Here is a 20,965-nt window from a genome sequence, read left to right on the forward strand (position 1 = left end):
TCGAGGCTAGTTTTTAACAGCAGACATAGGTCCAGGCTATTTTTTTGCTAGTTTGGCTAGTTTTTAACAGCAGATGGTGCTCTATGCTAGTTTTTTTTTTTTTTTTTTAACAGCAGATGGCAGTGTAGGCTAGTTTTTTAAAAGCAGACATTGGTCCAGACTAGTTTTTGTTGCTCTAGTCTAGTTTTTAACAGCAGATGGCGCTCTAGGCTATTTTTTTTAAAGCAGATGGCACTCTAGGCTAGTTTTTTTTTAAAGCAGATGGCGCTCTAGGCTAGTTTTTTTTTTTTAAAGCAGACATTGGTCCAGACTAGTTTTTGTTGCTCTAGTCTAGTTTTTAACAGCAGATGGAACTCTAGACTAATTTATAACAGCAGAGGGCGCTCTAGTCTAGTTTTTAACAGCAGATGGAACTCTAGACTAATTTATAACAGCAGAGGGCTCTCTAGTGTAGTTTTTAACAGCAGATGGTATCGTTCCCGACTGGTTTTTCGTCACTCTAATTTAGTTTTTAACAGCAGATGGCGCTGACATTTTAATAGATATTACAATGGATAAACAGCTATTTAATATTGTAATAGCATACATTTATGTATTTTAAATTAAAACATTCAAAAAATAAAAAAATCATTAATAATTGCTAACTTTAGAATGGTAATATAAAATATTAAAACAAGTGTAAAATAATCGTTTGATATTGAATGAATGGAAAAAAACTGGATGCATGTATAAATAAATGGCCCATAAAAAATAGAAACAGTAACAGGAATGCTCACCTCAATGTCTTGAATAATTTTGGGATAAAGTGAATGGTAGTATGAATTGGGAGGAACCTCATTTGTTCGGTTCTTAAATAAATACTTCTCCCTGGAGACAAAAACAAGAAAAGCACCAGTCAGCAAAATATGAGTCACATAAATTACCAAAATGATTCAGCGCTTGTTACGATGATTCAGACTGGACTGTTTCTGCGTCTGATGCATCATTAATATTCTCAGCACATCATTTTGCACAAATAAAACGCTGACAGCTCACGCCTGTGATTTGACAGGATTAACAATCATCACGTAAACATCTGGGTTTGTCAACACTAATTATGATTCACATGGATGCACAGATGTCAGGTTTCTTCAGGCATGTGATTCAATCTGTCCCACTGAAGTCAACAGTAATGAGTTTTAAAAGCAAAGACAAAACACATTACAATTACAAAACACAAGACAATTACACATTAGATTTGTACAATTTATTGACAACAACCCTGGGTTACTGATTTGTACCCAAGGTGCGACAGCAGCAGTGTATTTATTCTGAATATTTTAATTAATTGCTCGATCTACAGTTGAAGACAACATTATTAGCCCTGCAGTGAAGTGAATAGTTTCTCAAATATTTCTCAAGTGATGTGGAGACGACCTGTTTAAAGGAAAAACTTTTTTTCATCACATTTCCAATCATAATAGCTTAATATCTCATTTCTAATAACTGATTTCTTTTATCTGTCATGATGACAGCACACAATATTTGACTAGATGTTTTTCAAGATATAAGTATTCAGCTTACAGTGACATTAAAGTAGAGATGCTTAGATCGATTGGCCGATAATCACATTTAATAACTCAATCGGTACTCGCTGATCTGGCCGATCTCATGAACGGGTCACAAGTGTAGTGTTAGTTTGAGATTAGCAAAATATTTGAATAATTATGCATGTATTTAGGCTGTTTTACATGTAAGAGCTGACTTAAATTCATTATATTTTCAAAGTTTTATTTTTTAAAATTGTGACTTCAACTACATAAAAAAACAATAATAATACTAATAAAAAAAATCATAGAAATGTACATTTCAGTGAAGAACAGTATAGAATTCAACTGTATATTGTTTGAACACTACAATAAAAAGTTTGCTGTTGCACAGATTTACCCTAATTTGAATCAATGCAGCATTAAAAACTAGTGTGTCTGTGTGGATTTACTGGTTTTTGTATTCCAGTGAGGACTTAAACCTGAATGTACACAGATTAAAGGAAATTTGTCTCACCTCAAGTTTGGTCCTCACATCTCAACATGCTTAAAAATATCACAGAATGAAGTATTGCTAAGTTACGAAGTATGCTATCCATCTCAGAGGCACAAGAGCAAGTCCATGCTTTTATGACTTCTAGGCTGGATTACTGTAATGCTCTGTTAGCTGGCTGCCCAGCATTCTCTATTAACAAACTTCAGCTAGTACAAAATGCAGCTGCCAGAGTTCTTACCAGGTCTAGAAAATATGACCATATCAACTCAATGTTATCCTCCTTACACTGGCTGCCTGTTAAGTTCCGTATTGAATTTAAAATATTGCTTCGTACCTATAAAGCTTTAAATAAACTAGCTACGGTTTATCTAACCAACCTCCTCTCGCTACAATCCAACTCGCCCTTTAAGATCTCAAAACTCAGGGCTTCTGGTAGTACCTAGGAAACCAAAGTCGAGTAAAGGAGGTCGAGCCTTCTCATTTATGGCTCCCAAACTCTGGAATAGCCTTCCTGATAATGTCCGAGGCTCAGACACACTCTCCCAATTCAGAACTAGATTAAAGACCTATCTTTTTAGTAAAGCATACACTCAGTGCATCACTTAGCGGTATGATACATGAATGTGCTCCACACAGGTTTCGTCATCTCGTTTATATGCACTATGAACAGCAGCTACACTAATTATTCTCTTTATTCCCTATTTCCACCTGGGGATACTCATCCTGAAGCGCTCAGACTACGCAGCGCCACTGATTCGATCCAAGACCAGCGACGAGATGATCCCAAGGTTTCCATATCCTGGACCAGGCCGTATCCTGAGCAGCTACTGTGGTGGCCATGGAGGAGTGGAGAGCATGAGACCGATTCCTGCGACGCTCCAGGGACAGGCGAGTCTTCGATGAGGTCCAGCTTCCAGCCTCCGGCGCCTAGACTGCAGCTTTGCACAAGACGTTTTGCCAGAGGAGAAATGGTCGTGCCCAACTAAGCCTGGTTTCTCACGAGGTTTTTTAATTCCTTACTTTGGCCAATTGGTGAAGTTTTTTCGTCGCCGCTGTCGCCACTAGCTTGCAAGGTTCGGGACCTGTAGAGCTGCGCATCAATGGATTTACCCTTCAGTGTTTGGACTCTCAGTAGTGAAAATTAAACCACACTGAACTGAGCTAAACTGAACTGAACTTAAACTCTAAAAAACTGAACTACACTCTTTCAATTTACTATGATCTTCTAAGTGAAACTTCTTTGACACAATCTAAATTGTAAAAGCCCGATACAAATAAAGGTGAATTGAATTATTTTGAAATGTAAAAATGCAGATTGGTGAGGGCTGAGTTTAGGGGTAAAGGGAGAGAATATACAGTTTGTATAGTAGAAACATCATTACGTCTGTGACATGTAGTGTGTGTATGTTCTTTTACCATTGATGCCGCTCTGACAGGCCTTTCCACAGTGGGTCGGTTCGCACCATCCTCTCGATGAGCTTCTTCCAGAGCATCCCATCTGAAATGACCCTCTGCCACTCTCGACAGACCAGCTCAGCGGAGCAAAGAGAGCGAGCGTCCAGGAACGACAGGATGTTCTCAGCGATGTGATCCAGACCCCGAGCTGCAAACACACAGATGCACTAAGAGTTACTGGAGTTTTGTTTACTACCTCGATGGAAACTCTTATTTTGAAATATCTCTCTTTTACTTTTCACAGCAGTGAAATTGTTGTTCTATTCAGGGAAAAATGCCAACCAGTTGAAAAAACATTTTAATTTGTCATTTGTCATTTGTCATTTTCATTGTCATTGAAAAATTAGCATTATCTCACCAAACACTGATTAACTTTGGTGCTGAATCAAAAATAAATACAAATATCTGAAAACAGCATGCTATTTTATGCACTTCATGTAATCTAAGTTTTAGTTACTAGCATTTTTATCAAAACTCCAAAACAGATTTAATCACCAACTAGAAATAAACCAAAAGTGAAATAAATAAACAAACATACACACAATGAAGAGTAAAAGGTCATATTTAAAATGCGAAGCACATATCAAAATTACTATACTATAAATAATATATATATATATAAAATTGCAGTTAACTTGTAGTAATATACCATAATGTATGTGTAATACTAAATGTAAAATAATTATTTATGATGCACAGATATAAAGCTTATAGTTAGCTTAACTTCATGTCCTGAAACTAAAGACATTTTGAAAATATTATACATTAGATGTAAATCAAGAATATACATTAATTTGGAAAAGATATATATTAAAAAAATAATAATAATAAATAAATAATATACATATATAAATAAATAAAATATAAAAAAATTAAGCTGAAAACAGAAAAGCAGCTAGCTCTCTGCAACTCTCACATGGTCGCCCACTAAAGCTAAGCAGGGCTGCGCCTGGTCAGTACCAGGATTGGAGACCACATGGGAAAGCTAGGTTGCTACTGAAAGCAGTGTTAGTGAGGCCAACAGGGGGTGCTCAACCTGCGGTCTGTGTGGGTCCTAATGCCCCAGTATAGTGACGGGGACTTTATACTGCTCAGTCTTTTGGATGAGACATTAAACCAAGTTCCTGGCTCTATGTGGTCTTTAAAAATCCTGGCCAAATTTGCCCACTAGCCTCCGTCCATCATGGCCTCTTAACCATCCCCATATCATAATTAGCGTCATCACTCTGTCTCCTCTCCACCATTCAGCTGCTATGTAGTCTGGCCCAATATGGCTGCTGTCACGCCATCCTGGTGGATGCCACACACTGGTGGTGGATGAGGAGATTCCCCCCCCCATTGTGTAAAGCGATTTGAGAGTCTAGAAAAGCGCTATATAAATGTAAGAAATTGTTATTAAAAGCAAACAAAAATAATAAAAAATATCAACAAAAACTAGAATATTACCATCAGTGGTATTAAAATGACCCCAATTGAGCACTTTAACATACATTCCTCTGCTTCATTATCATCACTTTGAGTCCACATCAGTTCATAAAACGTCTTACCCAGTCCTAAACATCTCATAAATACAGCACACAGACAATTAGCTGTATAAAATATAAAGTATGAAATATGAAAATGACAAAAAAGTGACAAATTAAAATAGGATAAAACTTAAGTTTAAACTCATAATAAAAATAATAATAATAATAATAATAATAATAATATACTAAACATGTTTATTTCCCAGAGATGGGTTGCGGCTGGAAGGGCATCCGCTGCGTAAAAACTTGCTGGATAAGTTGGCGGTTCATTCCGCTGTGGCGACCCCGGATTAATAAAGGGATTAAGCCGACAAGAAAATAAATGAATGAATAAATATGTTTATTACTTAAATGTTAATTATTTGTGTTGCACAGATTTGCATATCGTCTTTGGCAGTAAGTTTAACTTTATGTAGTGGAATTCAACAAACAGAAAAGATGTTTTGAAAATAAGATTATATACATTCATTTAAAACTTATTCAAAAAGAGAACAAAATTACTTTATCTTGCATTAAAATGAAAAAAAAAATGAATTAACCTGAAAACAAAAAAAAATTAAAAATTATAGAAATAAATTATATTTTTGAATTGTCTTAAAAATAAATAAAATCAAAACACCAGTATAAATAAAAACTTCAACATCTGTATTTAAATATACTACAATAACACTAAGCTATATACAATCTTTTTAATTTAAATTATTACCATTTTTTCCATGCTAGTTTATCATCATCATCATAAGTTTTATCCACTCCTAAAGATTTCATAATACAAGCAAACAAACAAGTCTCTGCAGGTTCGGATCAGTGTGTAAGTGGGTGTTTCTGGCTGAGTGCCGACAGACACATTTCGGACTCCGCTAATGCATGCGCTTCAGTAGGAGGATTTGCTGAAGTGTGAGTTTGTTACCTGGCAACGCGGTGATGAAGTCTCTCTGTAACATGGGCTTCAGGTAGGAGTTGATGTGTCCGTGCTGATAATGACACATGCGTGCGATCAGATGCTCCACAAACTCCACCTGGTCTGATTCTGACCACTGGTCGAACAGCTGGATGCACAGATCTTTCTCCTTATCAAAGCTGCCTTGAGATGGCCTCTTCCTCGAACCTGCCAAAGAACCGTTCCCTAACTGGACGCAAAGAACAACAACGTTAAAAAAGAGAAAGAAAATTAAAACATGCCAAAACTCGATTTCAAAGTGCGCTTAAACTAGAGTTAGATTTTTTTTTGTTTTAATCCAGCGAGATGTTGCTTATATCAAAATAACAGTAACACAAGTATTTATGTATTATTAAGTAAGCAAGTAATTATTTATTAGGCAGTTAATATATTATTCATATATATATATATATATATATATATATATATATATAGATTCATTGAGTAAGTAATTACTAAGTAAGTATTTATTAAGTAATTAAGTATATTTTTTAATTTGGCAAGTAGTTATTTCTTAAGCAATTAAAAACATATTTATTTATTGAGTAAATATTTATTAAGTATTTATCACGCAAGTATGTATTTATCGAGTAAGTATTTTATTAAGTAAGTATTTATTTAGGAAGTAACTAAGTATTTACTACGTATTTATTTAGTTGGTATTTAGTAAGTAATTAAGTATATATTTATTTATTTGTTTAGTAAGTATTTGCATTAAGCATTTGTTAAATATTTATTAAATATTTTTAATTATTTATTATGTATTTTTAAAGTATTCATTATGTATTTAAGTATTTTAAAAAGTATTTGTTATGTATTTATTAAGTACTTATTACGTATTTATTTATTAAGCATTTTTAAGTATTCAAGTATTAATTATGTATTTTTATTATGTATTTATTAAGCAATTATATATACTTATTTATTTAGTAAGGTTTTATTAAGTATTTTTAATTTAATATTTATTAAGTATGTTTTATTGAGCGATTAAGTTTATGTATTTATTTTTTTATTTAGAATGTTTGTATATTTATTTATTTAGTAAGTAATATTTATTAAGTATTTATTATGCATGTATTTATTAAGTATGTAATTTTATTAAGTATTTGTTCAGTTAGAAAGTATTTATAGGCAAGCATTTATTAAAAACTTAAGTATTTGTTTAGTATTTATTTAGGAAGTAATTAAGTATTTGTTAGGTATTTATTTAGGAAGTAAGTAACTTAAATGCATTCTAGTAATACTTTATTTTAGCTTTACCATTCTGATGTGCTTAATTTAAGAATTTTTCTAATTACTGCTTGGGTTTTATATTTTTTATTTCAGTTTTAGCTTTTATTTATTTATATTTACTCTTATCAAGTACTTTAAGTGCTTTTCAAAAATTACTTCAACATGTTCGGTTTATTCAATTTTCACACCGTAGAAGTCAGTCACATGTTAAATAATTATTCATATCATATTTAATAACTGACTGAAACTAGTTTATCTGTTTTTTGTGTGTATCTTAACAATTAATTTTAGAAATAAATCTAGAAATGCATTTCTTGTGGTGTTTTAGTATTATTTTAACTATTGTAGTTTGTATTAATATTGGTATAAGCATTTTGTTTTTATTCCTTTTTTATTTGACTATTAAACTCTATGGTTTATCTGTTTTTCTGGGTGCACTTAATTCATTTTAGAATATTTGTGAAAATGAGCAGAAATAAAATTATGCAATCTAGTATTTGTAAAAAAAACCTATTAAACCGGCCCGTTGGTCAACTAGAAAGGGATTAGTTATACATATATATAAATATAAACGCAGATAATGCATAGGCAGATAATGCATACGTTTAAAAATGTGGCTACTGCATATCTGCTGCAGCCATAATAATGGCTCGTTTTAAAAATATATGAGATTTTGCTCTCTTTTTTTCCTGCTTAACAGCTGCAACACTAAAAGCAAATTGCTTTTTGATTGATCCCTTCTCATAAATATGGATGACAATTAAATTACCACACAAGCTTGGAAAAACAGCGGCTCTTTCAGCCAGGAATCAGTCTTAGTACAGTTTCTGCTTATATTTTAGAGAAAATTAAATTGTTCTTGCTATAAAAGTAAGTTTTAGTTAAAGTTATCTATTGTTTTTACTGCAAAAATTATATATATTTTAGAAAATAAGGTCTTGTTTTCAGGAATAATATGCAAAAATGAAAGTTTTTTTTTTCATAAAGCAAGCCAAGTAATCTGCCAATGGGGTAAGCAAAATATTCTTGTTTTACCTTTTGACATAAATTAATTTGCTTACCCCATTGGCAGATTACTTAGCTTGTTTTATAAAAAAAAAACTTGCTCCATTTTGACATATTTCTAAAATCAAGACAGTATGTTTTGTTTGTGCTTGATTTAAGAATTTTTTTTAAATTTTGACTAGAAACAAGACAAAAAATAAAGAAAAGCATTTTTGCAGAGTTGATGTCTGACGAGTTATGCAATGTAGTTTAATTATACTTCAATTTACACTAAACCAAAATGAAAGAGTTGAAAACGGTTCACACAAAGTGTAAATTCTAAAAACATGTCAACAGCATAAGAAATGATTATTATCGGAATACTAATGTGAAAGATGAAACCACAAATCTGATTATTTTACCAAATGTTGCAATACTTCAATCAGCTTATTGATTACTTAACCCTTTAAGCAAAGGTCTTAGGGTGCTTTCACACCTACACTTTTGTTTCGGAACGTGTCTCGTTTGCCCAGTTAGTACTTGTTCGTTTGGCATATGTGAACAGGGCAATCGCGCTCTGTTCCGCGCCAAAGTAATCGCTCCGAGATCGCTTGAATGAGGTGGTCTCAGCTCGATTGAAACGAACTCTGGAGCGGTTCGATTGCAGTGAGAAAGCGATCCGATCCGAGCGCAGTTATATCACAGTGTTTTATGCATATGTAATAGGCATACGGCTATATGAAGAGAGAATTATGATTATGGCGGGAAGTTTCGCGAGTCTCAGGATGCCCGCAAACGAGGGATGATCTCCCGCTAATCTCGCGTCTACCTCTCGGTCCTTAAATAGGCATCGTCGCGCACCCTTCTCACGCCTCCCCACCGCATCTCTCCTCAGACACGTCGCGCGCGCACCCTAAGGGTGCTTTCACACCTGTGAATCGATTCAGTTGTTCTGAAACAGAGATTACAATTGTTACATTGTTGCTCTTTGCTCTTGGAGCGGTTCGCTTTCACACTGCAAAGTTTCTAATCGGACCAAAAGAGCTAAAACAAGTCACGTGCGAGTAAACTCTCCTCACATTGGTCAGAGTGTCAGGGTTTATTTTGCAGCGTCCCGCTCAACTGTCAGGAGAGGTGGTGGTTTGGTGGTGATTGACAGTGTGCGCGCGCGTGATGTGTCTGAGGAGAGACACGGTGGGGAGGGGTGAGAAGGGTGCGCGACGATGCCTATTTGAGGACTGGGAGAGAGACGCGAGATTACCGGGAGATCATCACTCGTTTGCGGGCATCCGGAGACTCGCGAAACTTCCCGCCCTACTCATAATTCTCTCTTCATATAGCCGTATGCCTATTACATATCCATAAAACACTGTGATATAACCGCGCTCGGATCGGATCGCTTTCTCACTGCAATCGAACCGCTCCAGGGTTCGTTTCAATCGAGCCGAGACCACCTCATTCAAGCGATCTCGGAGCGATTACTTTGGCGCGGAACAGAGCGCGATTGCCCTGTTCACATATGCCAATCGAACCGCGCTAACTGGGCAAACGAGATACGTTCCGAAACAAAAGTGTAGGTGTGAAAGCACCCTTAAACTCAATTCCTGGAGGGCCTCAGCTCTGCACAGTTTTGCTCCAACCCTGATCAAACACAGCTGATCCAACTAATGGAGGTGTTCAAGACTTTCAAACACATCGATTATTTATATCAGCTGTGTTTTATCAGGGTTAGAGCAAAACTGTGCAGAGCTGCCGCCCTCAAGGAATTGTGTTTGAGACCTATGCAGGCCCGGATTGGCTAATCGGGAGGACCGGGAGAATTCCCGGTGGGCCGGTTCGTTTTTTGGCCGTGAGGGCCGGTGTCCCTAGCTCCAGAATCTGTTGCTCTCAGCAGTCACACTTTTTAAATTAATTTATTTATTTACTTGACCACAGTCTTCTTATTCATTATTTTACCGCAGCTCTACTCTTTTTATATTTAACCAGCCTGGAGGTTAATAATGATTTTTTTCAACATACAACTGTTGTGGTACAGTGGTTAGCACGTTAGATTACGACGCCGCCGACCCGGGTTTGATCCTCGTCTGAGTATGTTTTTTATTTTTATTTTTATTGTTAAGACATATAATACTGTTAGGATTGTTGAACATTTGAAGTTTTAAAGCAGCTGTTTTCTCAAAAAAAAAAGACGTGATAGTGTAATTAGAAACTGAATTGGAATGACCTTATTTTAATATAGTCAGTCGTGAACTGAGGTGGGCCGGTCTGAGGCTTGAAACTCCGGGGCTAAAAAGGAGTCCCACTCCGGCCCTGGACCTATGCCTTAAAGTCTACACGAGTTGTCACCAAACTTGTTCCTAGAGGGCCGGTGTACTGGAGATTTTAGCTCCAACCCTAATCAAATGGACCTGAACAAGCTAATCAAGGTCTTACTAGGTATACTTGAGACACCCAGGCAGGAATGTTGAGGCAAGTTGGAGCTAAATCCTGCAGGGATATCTGCCCTCCAGGACCAAGATCGGTGACCCCTGTATTTCATGTTATGAAATACAACACACACCTTGAACACTGTTGTCTTCTTTGGAGAAACTTCATCTGTGTTAATCTGAGACTCCATCCCCGTCATGTTCTACAGAGAGACAAGAGAGAGATGTTTAACACGAGTAAAGCATTCAGAAAGGTGCATTCTGGGTATTACATTCCCGAATAACACAAGAGCAGTTTAACAAACACACAGAAACAACCACCACAGACGTACCGCTCAAAACCGTCTAATCAGATTTTTAGAGTTTACAGAACAAACTCTGAAAGGAGGGGGTGGGCGGGCTTGGGGCACAGTGGGAGGGGCTTAATGTTTCAGCTGCTTTAATTGGATTGGTCTGCTCTGTTTAAACACACAGTGAGTTCTAATCACGAAAACCACAGAAGCGCATGCACGCGTACATTTAAAAATGCAAACACACATACAAGACAGAGCAATGAAAGCTGGTGTAAAGACATGACCTGCTCGTTTCACATGCACGCCATGCATATATAAGCCCAAAATGATTCAAACCCATGGCAAATTCTGACTTAAAGCTACTTTTATTTAACTAGCAAAACCACAAATTACACCCAAAAGATAAAGGCCTCTATTTTGACGGTCCATGTGCAGAGCGCAAAACGCAGGGCGCAAACGCTTTCAAGGCGTGTCAGATTGCGTTTTTGCTAATTTAAGGACGGGAAATCTGCTTTGCGCCGTGGCGCATGATCTAAAAGGGTTGAGTTTATTTTCTTAATGAGTTATAGGTGTGTTTTGAGAATAAACCAATTAGAGTCTCGTCTCCCATTCCCTTTAAGAGCCAGCTGCGTCACGCCAAGAGCGCATTCACTATCTACAGGACGTAAAGTAAGTCTAAATGGAAAAAATGAGCATTTCACAAGCAAACAGTTAACAGTTTTTAACAGAAAACAGTTAAACAGAGCATCTACTGCGTGAGAATGAGAGATAATGGATCTACTTTCACTTTCGCTCTTGGATAGGGAAACTTTTACGCACAGACATCAATTAGTCTATGAATAATTAATTGTGTTTGTTAAGTGCAAATATTAATTTCAAAACTATTTCTAAATTCAGTTCTAATTTCCAGCAAACGAATAAATGAACAATAATAACAAAATGTGCTCAAAAACCTGAGTTATATCCTAAAACACATGCTGTGCCTCATATGGTCTAAAACCTGCAGGTGGACAAATCTAAGCTTGTTTTTAATAAAACAAATATAAATATGGATATAATAAATAATACTGCTAATAATAATAACATTATACAAAAGCAAATTGTTATGAATGAACTGAAAAAGCCGCCCGAGATGAAGAAGACATAAAAGCAGTGATTTTTCATATTTATGTAGGCTAGAAAATAATGTTTTGTAATATTTTAGTCCTTTATATTTATATCCTATATCTATTCTTATTATATCCTATATATATCCTTTATATTTACATTTTTTCACATGTAAAGATATTTGCCTATTGCTCTCTTGTGTGTATTAAGCAGTGTGTAGGCGAGGCACAACTCTGCGCTGGAGTTTAGACCGGGTTTGTTTTGGTCTAATGAAAAATCTATTTTAGTTTCTCAAAATAGCAACGCGCCAGCAGTGCGCCTCAGAACGCCTTCCTTTTTAGACCAGAACACCTATGGGCGCACATATGAGCGCTAATGCATTTGCTATTTAAACAGTGTAGCGCAACGCCTCAAAACCACTCTTGCACCAAGCTGAAACTACCAAAAGACTATTGTGCCGCGCCTTGCGCCACACTGCGCCGAGTGTATGATAGGGCCCAATAAGACGATGTATAAGAGGCATCACTGAGGGAAAAACATATTCTAGTCAGAATGAATCATTTCTGGTTTTACTGCATATAATGTCCTCAATGAGCTGCAGGACTTTGTTTCTCTTCAGTAATATTGACTTATTTTTGAAGTCTGTTTGTTTTTTAAGTCAGTGTGTTTGAATGATCTGAAAATCTGTGACTTTAGTGCATTTATGAAGTCGGATTTGCACATTAATGTCTATTTTATAAATATATATATTTGCTATTTCAGCATTATGAGCTGCCAGCTGACTTGCAGACAACAAAGGTTGACAATAGTGCGACGTGTACATGTGTACATTTAATTATCCTGAACTATTTGTATCAAAAGCATTGCAGTGGGTATCACAGTATGTCATATCAACTGCTGGTATTTGCTTATTTATATTGAATTAGGAGACGAGAACAGAGCGTTCACTACCGGCCAAACATTTGTGTTGATCAGACTTTGGAGTATGAATTAAGCTTGTTATACTAATCAAAACTGAACCGATTTAAAGGGATAGTTCACCTAAAAATGAAAATTTACTCACTATTTACTCACTCTCAAATGGTTCTAAACCTTTAAGAGTTTCTTTCTTCTGCTGAACGCTAAACAATATTTTGAAGAAAGCTAAAAGCTTGTAACCATTTACTTCAATTATAGGAAAAACTATGGAAGTTGATGGTTACATTAATTACAGAACGTGTTCAACAGAAACTCAAACAGGTTTGGAAAAATTAAAATGACAGAATTGACATGATGACAAAAAAAAAAGAAAAAAAAAAACAGGTAACCATTGATTTAAACACTATGGAAGTCAATAGTTACAGAATTCCAGCATTTTTCTCAATATTTTCATGTGTGTTTAACAGCAAAAAAACAAACAAACTCATAATTGTTTGAAAAGTAAATTACGCGTGAATTAGTTTCATTTTTGGTTGACCTATGGTGTGACGTCAATAATACGTTTTTAATTATTCTGAACTGTTTGCATTAAAAGCATTACACTGGGTATCACTGCATGTCATTTCTACTGACTTATTTATTATTGAATTAAGGGACGGGAACAGAGTGTTCACTACCGGATAAACATTTTGTGCTGATAAGACTTTGAAGTATGAATAAAAGTTTGTTATGCTACTCAAGACTGAACAGATTTGAAGTGATATATCACCCAAAAATGAAAATATACTCACTATTTACTCACTCTCAAGTGGTTCCAAAGCTATATAAATTTCTTTCTTCTGTTGAACACTAAAGAAAACTAGTAACCATTGACTTAAATACAAGTCATTGGTTACAGAATTCCAGCATTTTTCTAAATATCTTCATTTGTTTAACAGCAGAAATAAACTTCTAATGGTTTAAAACAAGTAAATGATGAATTATTTTCATTTTTGGTCTAACTAATAAAAATAGTACTAGTAAAAATAGTAATATAGTGAAGTATTATTACAATTTTAAACACTTGATCTCTATTTTAATGCAGTTTATATGTTTATGAAACATTTTTCATTATTATTACCAATGTTGAAAATGGTTGTGCTGCTTCAGGTATTTAGTGTCATTAAAAAATAAAAAAAAACATTCTAAAGAATAAAACAATTATTTAAAATAAATATTTTTTAACATCATAAATGGCATGAGAGTGATTTTTAATCACTTTAATAAGTGACTGCTGAATTCATTTATTTTTTAATAAAACATGTTTGGGCTGCCCGATAATAAAAAAATTCAACTGCAATATTTATTTTTTATGCAATATATATATATATATTACGATATGAATACAATTTAAATAGATGAGTTGAATAAATGTTTGTAAAGAGTCAATTTTAGATTGGGAAGATTATGTAAGGGAAAGGATAAAATACAATAAAAAATCTACAAGCAATGATGAATAAAACAAAACTGCTAATTCAATAAACAGCATTGTATTGTTTTCCGACGTGTCGAACTGTATTCAGGTACACAGTAATTAAATAATCAAATGTAAAATAATAATGCATAGTCCTCGTTTTATAAACAATTCAATAAAATTACTTATTTTATTATTTTGAATGTATTTTAAACCCTCAGATTTCAAGCCTCAAAAAACACTTGCAAAATGATAACTTATCATCCAGACTTAACACTGCGTATACTCGCATTGTAACTAAAATGATCAAATTGCGATATTAATGCTGAACCGATATATTGTGCAGCTCTAAAACATGTTATAAAGTTCACTTACTATGACTCTAATTTGGCTTATTTCCCACTTTATCAGTGCTTCCCACAGCGTAATGAACCACCAATTGCCTTATAAAGTGAATTAAGTGAAGAAAGTGGACTGTTCGGTTTTGGGAAACCTTTAGCAGGTCAGTGTGTGCTTCTCAATGGGAAAAGTTTAGATGAGGTGGTGAGACTAAAGCAAACAGACATGCAAAGGAGAAAGATACACATGCAGAGAGAGAGAGAGAGAGAGAAGCGAGAGAGAGAGAAAGGACGTCAAAAAACACAAGTGAAAGCAGACGATCTGTCCTTCCTGCTCAGGCAAACTGAACTTCCTTTTCAATCTGGCCAAAATAAAAGGTGACTAAAATAGACATCTTTCTAAGGTTGTCAAAAGTATCTACTTCGGTACCAAAAACAACCATCGATCAATTGATCTATCAGCGGATCACTCATATATCTGCTCATAGACAGATCAGCTGATAGACGGGACTTTAAAAATGCTCCAATGTCCAAGTATTTGTGTTTGTACTTGGTGAACAGCGATAAAAAGTGGTAAACTGATTACCTTCATGGCCAATCACAGTCATTTCTGTTGAATGTGTGAACATAATGACCAATCAGAGGTATTAAATAATGTTCTCAACATCGCTCAAATCTTAACAAGAAATAAACATTTTTTTAAATTTCAGCACCAATTAGAGCTGTTTTGAATGTGCACATTCACAATAGTCACATCGCAGGATCTGCAGTGTCGATTTGGGATTATAATTAACCAGAAAACACATTTCAGAAACCATGCAAAGTTTAAACCTAATAGCGTGAAAGACCTTTTCGATCAATTGATCTATCAGTGGATCGCTCGTATATCCACTCATAGACAGATCAGCTGATTGACGCGACTTTAACACTCCAGTGTCTATTTGTGTTTGTACTTGGTGAACAGCAAAGAAGAGTGGTAAACTGATGACCTTCACGGCCAATCACAGTCATTTCTGTTGAGCTCTTGAACACAACGGCCAATCAATGGTTTTAAATAATGTTCTCAACATCACTCAATGGCGGGAAATAAATGTTTTTAAAATTTCAGTACCGATTAGAGCTGTTTTGAATGTGCACATTCACAATAGTCACATCGCAGGATCTGCAGTGTCGATTTGGGATTATAATTAACCAGAAAACACATTTCAGAAACCATGCAAAGTTTAAACCTAATAGCGTGAAAGACCTTTTCGATCAATTGATCTATCAGTGGATCGCTCGTATATCCACTCATAGACAGATCAGCTGATTGACGCGACTTTAACACTCCAGTGTCTATTTGTGTTTGTACTTGGTGAACAGCAAAGAAGAGTGGTAAACTGATGACCTTCACGGCCAATCACAGTCATTTCTGTTGAGCTCTTGAACACAACGGCCAATCAATGGTTTTAAATAATGTTCTCAACATCACTCAATGGCGGGAAATAAACGTTTTTAAAATTTCAGTACCGATTAGAGCTGCACAATATATTGTTTCGAATGTGCACATCCACGATAATCGCATAGCAAGATCAGCAACGTCGATTTGGGATGAAAAGTAAGCAGAAAACACATTTCAGAAGACGTACTTAATTATTAATACTAATGAAGACTCCCTAATGTAAAATTATATTAATAAACACAATATACACTGTAAAAATCATCTGTTAATTAACAGTTTCCAAATTATTAGTTTTTCATTTACAGTTATGAATTGTATTATGGGATGTTGATGTTGAAAATTCAACTCTACAGTTTAACAAAGTGAACTTTATTGGTATTTTGGTATTTTAAATAATATAAAAGATAATATATAGAGAAAGAAGTTTGTAAAATTACAAAACATGTACTGCCAGTTTATTACAAGGTTTTTGTAGCATAATATATAAATACAGTACAATAACAATGTCAATAAAAGTCACTTTTTCAAACTTTTCAAGGTTAAAAGTTGTTGGAAGAAAGATTAAGGTCCCATAATGTAATTTAAAAGAATAAATAAACAAGAACAAATAAAAAAATACAGAAAACTGCTAATTTCTGAATATTTTTACATTGTAAAAAAAAAATTTGCAGACAATCAAAATATAGTATCGATCAGCTTTAGTATCGATTGTTACTTTGACAAGCCTACATCAGTTGACCACTCATTAGACCTAAAGACAAGAAGCCAACACACACATACACATGCACACAATCAGACAGACGGACAGAGGAGGAGCAGGAGGTGCTGAAGACGAGAGCAGAACCTGGTTGTGTGCGCGGGACGAGGGGAGGCTCTGCAGGCATCTGAGAGCACACAGACTCTCTGCCACCGACGAACAACCCAGCCAGACAGAACGAGGCAGAGAACACTGTGAGAGAGAGAGAGAGAGAGAGAGAGAGAGAGAGAGAGAGAGAGAGAGAGAGAGAGAGAGAGAGAGAGAGAGAGAGAGAGAGAGAGAGAGAGAGAGAGGTGCAAGAGAAGGGGAAACAGAATGGGAATATGTGATAGAGAGACAAAGAAACAGAGACAAAAAGAGGGAAAAAAACAAATAACAACCAACGAAACCAAGGGAAAAAAGGAAAAACAAAGTACAAAATAAAGGATAAGAGGAGCAAAACACAGAAAAAAACATGACATTGAAGAAAAGTAATAACAAATAGGCAAAGAAAGAATGAAAGAAAGAAATATATACAAACCAAAGAGAAAGAAAAGAAAATGACGGAATAAAGGAAAGGCAAACAATGTAAATATGCAATTAGAGAAAAAGAGAGAAAGCAGAGACAAAGAGGAATAAATAAATAGACCAAATAAATGACAAACCAAAGAAGAAAAAAACATGGCATTGATGAAAAACAAATCACAAATAGGCAAAGAAAGGAAGAAATAAAATAATAATAAAAAAAGCAGGAAGAAAGAAAAATGAAAAAACAGAAAAAAGAAAGAAAGAAATAAAGAAAGACAGAAAGAAGTAAAAAAACAAAGAGACAGAAAGAGAATTATGAAAAGGAATAGCAGAAGGAACAAGAAAGAAAGAAAGAAAGAAAGATTGAAAGAAAGAAAAATAAAAAAAACGATGAAAAAAGAAAGACAAAAAGACAGAAAAAGATTAAATAATGAAAAGCAAAAGGAACAAACAAGAAAGAAAAAGAAAATGATAAAAAAACAGAAAGAAAAAAGAAAGAAAGAATAACAACACAGAAAGAAAAGAATAAACAATAAGGAATAACAGAAGGAACAACAAAAAAGAAAGGCATGCAATTAATGAAAGTGGCGTGAGGGTCGTACAAGTGAAAGTGTGAAAGAGAAGAGGAGAGTCAGTGTGGAAAGTGAGGAAAAAAACTGTATTAGAGCAACAGTGAGCAACACGCACACACATACACACACAGACCAACAAACCATGAGTGGGCGGGGCAGAGAAGAGGGAGGGGCTTCACAAACTCCTCCTCTTCTGTGCTCCATAAATCATGAGCTAGTTTAGGGCGTGAACGCAAACATCACACACTCGACAGATTCATGCAGTAGAGCCGAGGTGTGTATTTCAGCATGACACTCAATGACGTCTGAAAACAAACTGGTAATGTGTTATTCTTCGATTTTTATTTATTTATTTTTTTTTCCACCTAATTGTTTTCTCTCCCATCCATCTAATTAAAAATACAGTAAAACAATACTGAAAACATTTATTAAAAGTTAAATACATTATAAAATCCAATTATTTTACTATAAAAGGTCTTATATTTTCCTATAATAAAGATAATTTATGACATTCAGCATTCTAAAGTGCTGATTTGGATATTTATAACTATAGTACGTTTAAATAGTATGTTTTTTTATAGTTCATTTATATAAACACTTAAAGGGATAGTTCACCTTAAATAAAAATTCAGGCCATGTCACCAAACTACGTTTTCGCTTAAAAATGCATATTTTGCTCACCGTTTTGGCCTTTTGAGACGACTTTTTTAATCAATTGTATTTGCTTTTGCATTACCTTTTTACTTAAGCCTACTTTCACTTGGCTTCGCAGCCAACTGCACACACAATCACGATAGAAACATTAAATAATTCATTCTTTAGTCTGAACGACTCAGAAAACTTTACAATATACTCAGAGAGGACAAAATGACTGGTCTAAACTGGATGCGTAATATATGTACGCCATCATTTTTCATCAATGCATTTGCCTCAATAATCTACACGTTTAAATCTTGTAATTAAGAAAACCTTTAGAGATTTTGTCTGTTCTCATTCCTTTTCCTTTCACTAATTTCTCATATGCTGTAAACATTTTTTTATTTGATGTCATTATATTACATAGGCTATTTTATATATATACATGCTTCATCATTCAAGTTTGCTTTGAACTTGAGAGAGACCTGTCAGTGGGTGCACATGGCTCCTGAATAGTATGAAAGTAAAAAGAAATAATAAATAAATGTACTGATAAAAATAGTGTTTTGTTTGTTAACTATTTATGTGATGTGGGTAAATAGTGTGTTACAATCCGGCTACCACCGCAACTATATTTTAAACCTGTGTGAAGCACTGGCCTTATTTTGTGTTCAACAGGGGTCCGTTCTTCATACGTGGATTACTCAGTTAGCTGGATTTGGATATTGGCGATTTGACACGATCCAGGATCGTTTCGTTCTTCAAAGCTGATGCGAGAGTTGTTGTCATAGCAACAGTTTTGCTAGGTCAAACCTGATCGGGAGCAGGTTCAATTCATATAAACAGGATTAGATCGGCTCAGTTCAAGCAAAGTTAATACAGAAAGCATGTGCCGAATTCTGATATTTTCTTACAGTAGTAGTTATATACACTTGGGAAAATGGTAAATATTTTTTAACTATAAAGCTATAGTTATTAATAAAATAAAGTTATAGCCTACATATTAATAAAACTTCTGCAAGCACCCTCGAAATGAAAGTACAAAGACTGCTACCTGGTGGTGCAAAGAGAAAACTTATTGATATGAACTTTTTAGATGGCTTTAGTACAAGTTGTGTATAATAGAAATGCACAATATGTGACTTTTTTTTTAAAAGCAATAATACATTTATGCAGTCATAAACATGTTTTGATAGTTAATATGTCGGTGATTTGATGCTTCACAAAAGTTGCAGACGCCTTTACCAATTTCAAAATGCTTTTGTAAACAACCAGTTATTCTTTACACCGATTAAAAAAAACATCTACTATAATAAAGAAAATCTTTTCTAAATGTAGAACTAAATACATTGATTTGCATTGAAATACATGATGAATACTCTTGACACATGAAAGTGTAAAGCCTGCAGCTCACAACAAATGTGGAAGGTTATTCCGTGTCATATTTAACAAACCGTTTACTGCTAATTTGATGTAATTTTGCTCACATGGATAATTGAATATTAATCAGATGATGTCATTACGCAGCTGTGCCGTCAGCCAATCGTTGCATTGCTGATCATGATTTCGAGGATCGATAGATCTGTCCACAACGCACGCAGCGATCACAGATCAGTTCATCCAGACATTCTAATCTGATTTGCAAACTTGTTTGAAGAACCAAATTAGAGATCAGTTATCGAGATGAAAAGATCCAGGATCTGCCAAATCATCTTAGATCATTTAAACGAGGTACGAAGAAATGACCCCAGAAGTCTGTCAGTCAAGTGGGGTTTAAACAAGTAAAGGATGACAGAAATAAAATTTTGGGGTGAACTATCCTTTAATAAAGCGCTGCATTAACTTGATAACACTAGATATTGAAATCACTGAACTCCACTGAGTTATTTAAACTCACTGAAGAGAGAAAATCTCATATCTCACTAGACATCAGACTAATAACAACCATCCAGAGATCTGTATACATAACCTATAATAAAAGACTAACCTCCAAATCCCATTCAAAACAAACCAGGCGCTGTTGTTTCTGCGGTTTTGTTTTAACAGAGAGGGTGTTGTTAAAAACGATCTAACATGACCCCGGACGAAGATTAGCATAATCCTTCAATTGACTGACAGACATGAAATGACATTCATTTAATAAATGTAACTCAAAACATAACTTTTTTTTATGCAACGTGCACTATATCAATATCAAACGCAGAAAGAACATGACGCACATTTATAAATGTGTGTGTATATATATATATATATATATATATATATATATATATATATATATATATATATATATATATATATATATAAAATACACGTCTATAACTAAGCACATAGAGAATAATGAACACAAAGACTGT

At 34.6% G+C, this 20,965-nt stretch overlaps 1 protein-coding gene across 2 annotated transcripts in view; it reads right to left on the bottom strand.

The window, feature by feature from the left end:
* The window catches only part of fbxw11a (F-box and WD repeat domain containing 11a), a 37,067-nt gene that overhangs the window by 12,356 nt on the left and 3,746 nt on the right, over positions 1–20,965 (bottom strand). Inside the window, exons 2-6 of one of the 2 annotated variants that reach the window (XM_005173069.6) lie at positions 16,981–17,085; positions 10,721–10,789; positions 5,914–6,133; positions 3,439–3,625; positions 777–867 (exon numbers count right to left, since the gene is read on the bottom strand). In XM_005173069.6, coding sequence (XP_005173126.1) covers positions 777–867; positions 3,439–3,625; positions 5,914–6,133; positions 10,721–10,789; positions 16,981–17,085 — 672 coding nt within the window. 2 annotated transcript variants of the gene reach the window in all.

The sequence above is a fragment of the Danio rerio genome, chromosome 14, assembly GCF_049306965.1.
Source record: "Danio rerio strain Tuebingen ecotype United States chromosome 14, GRCz12tu, whole genome shotgun sequence".
Taxonomy (NCBI): domain Eukaryota; kingdom Metazoa; phylum Chordata; class Actinopteri; order Cypriniformes; family Danionidae; genus Danio; species Danio rerio.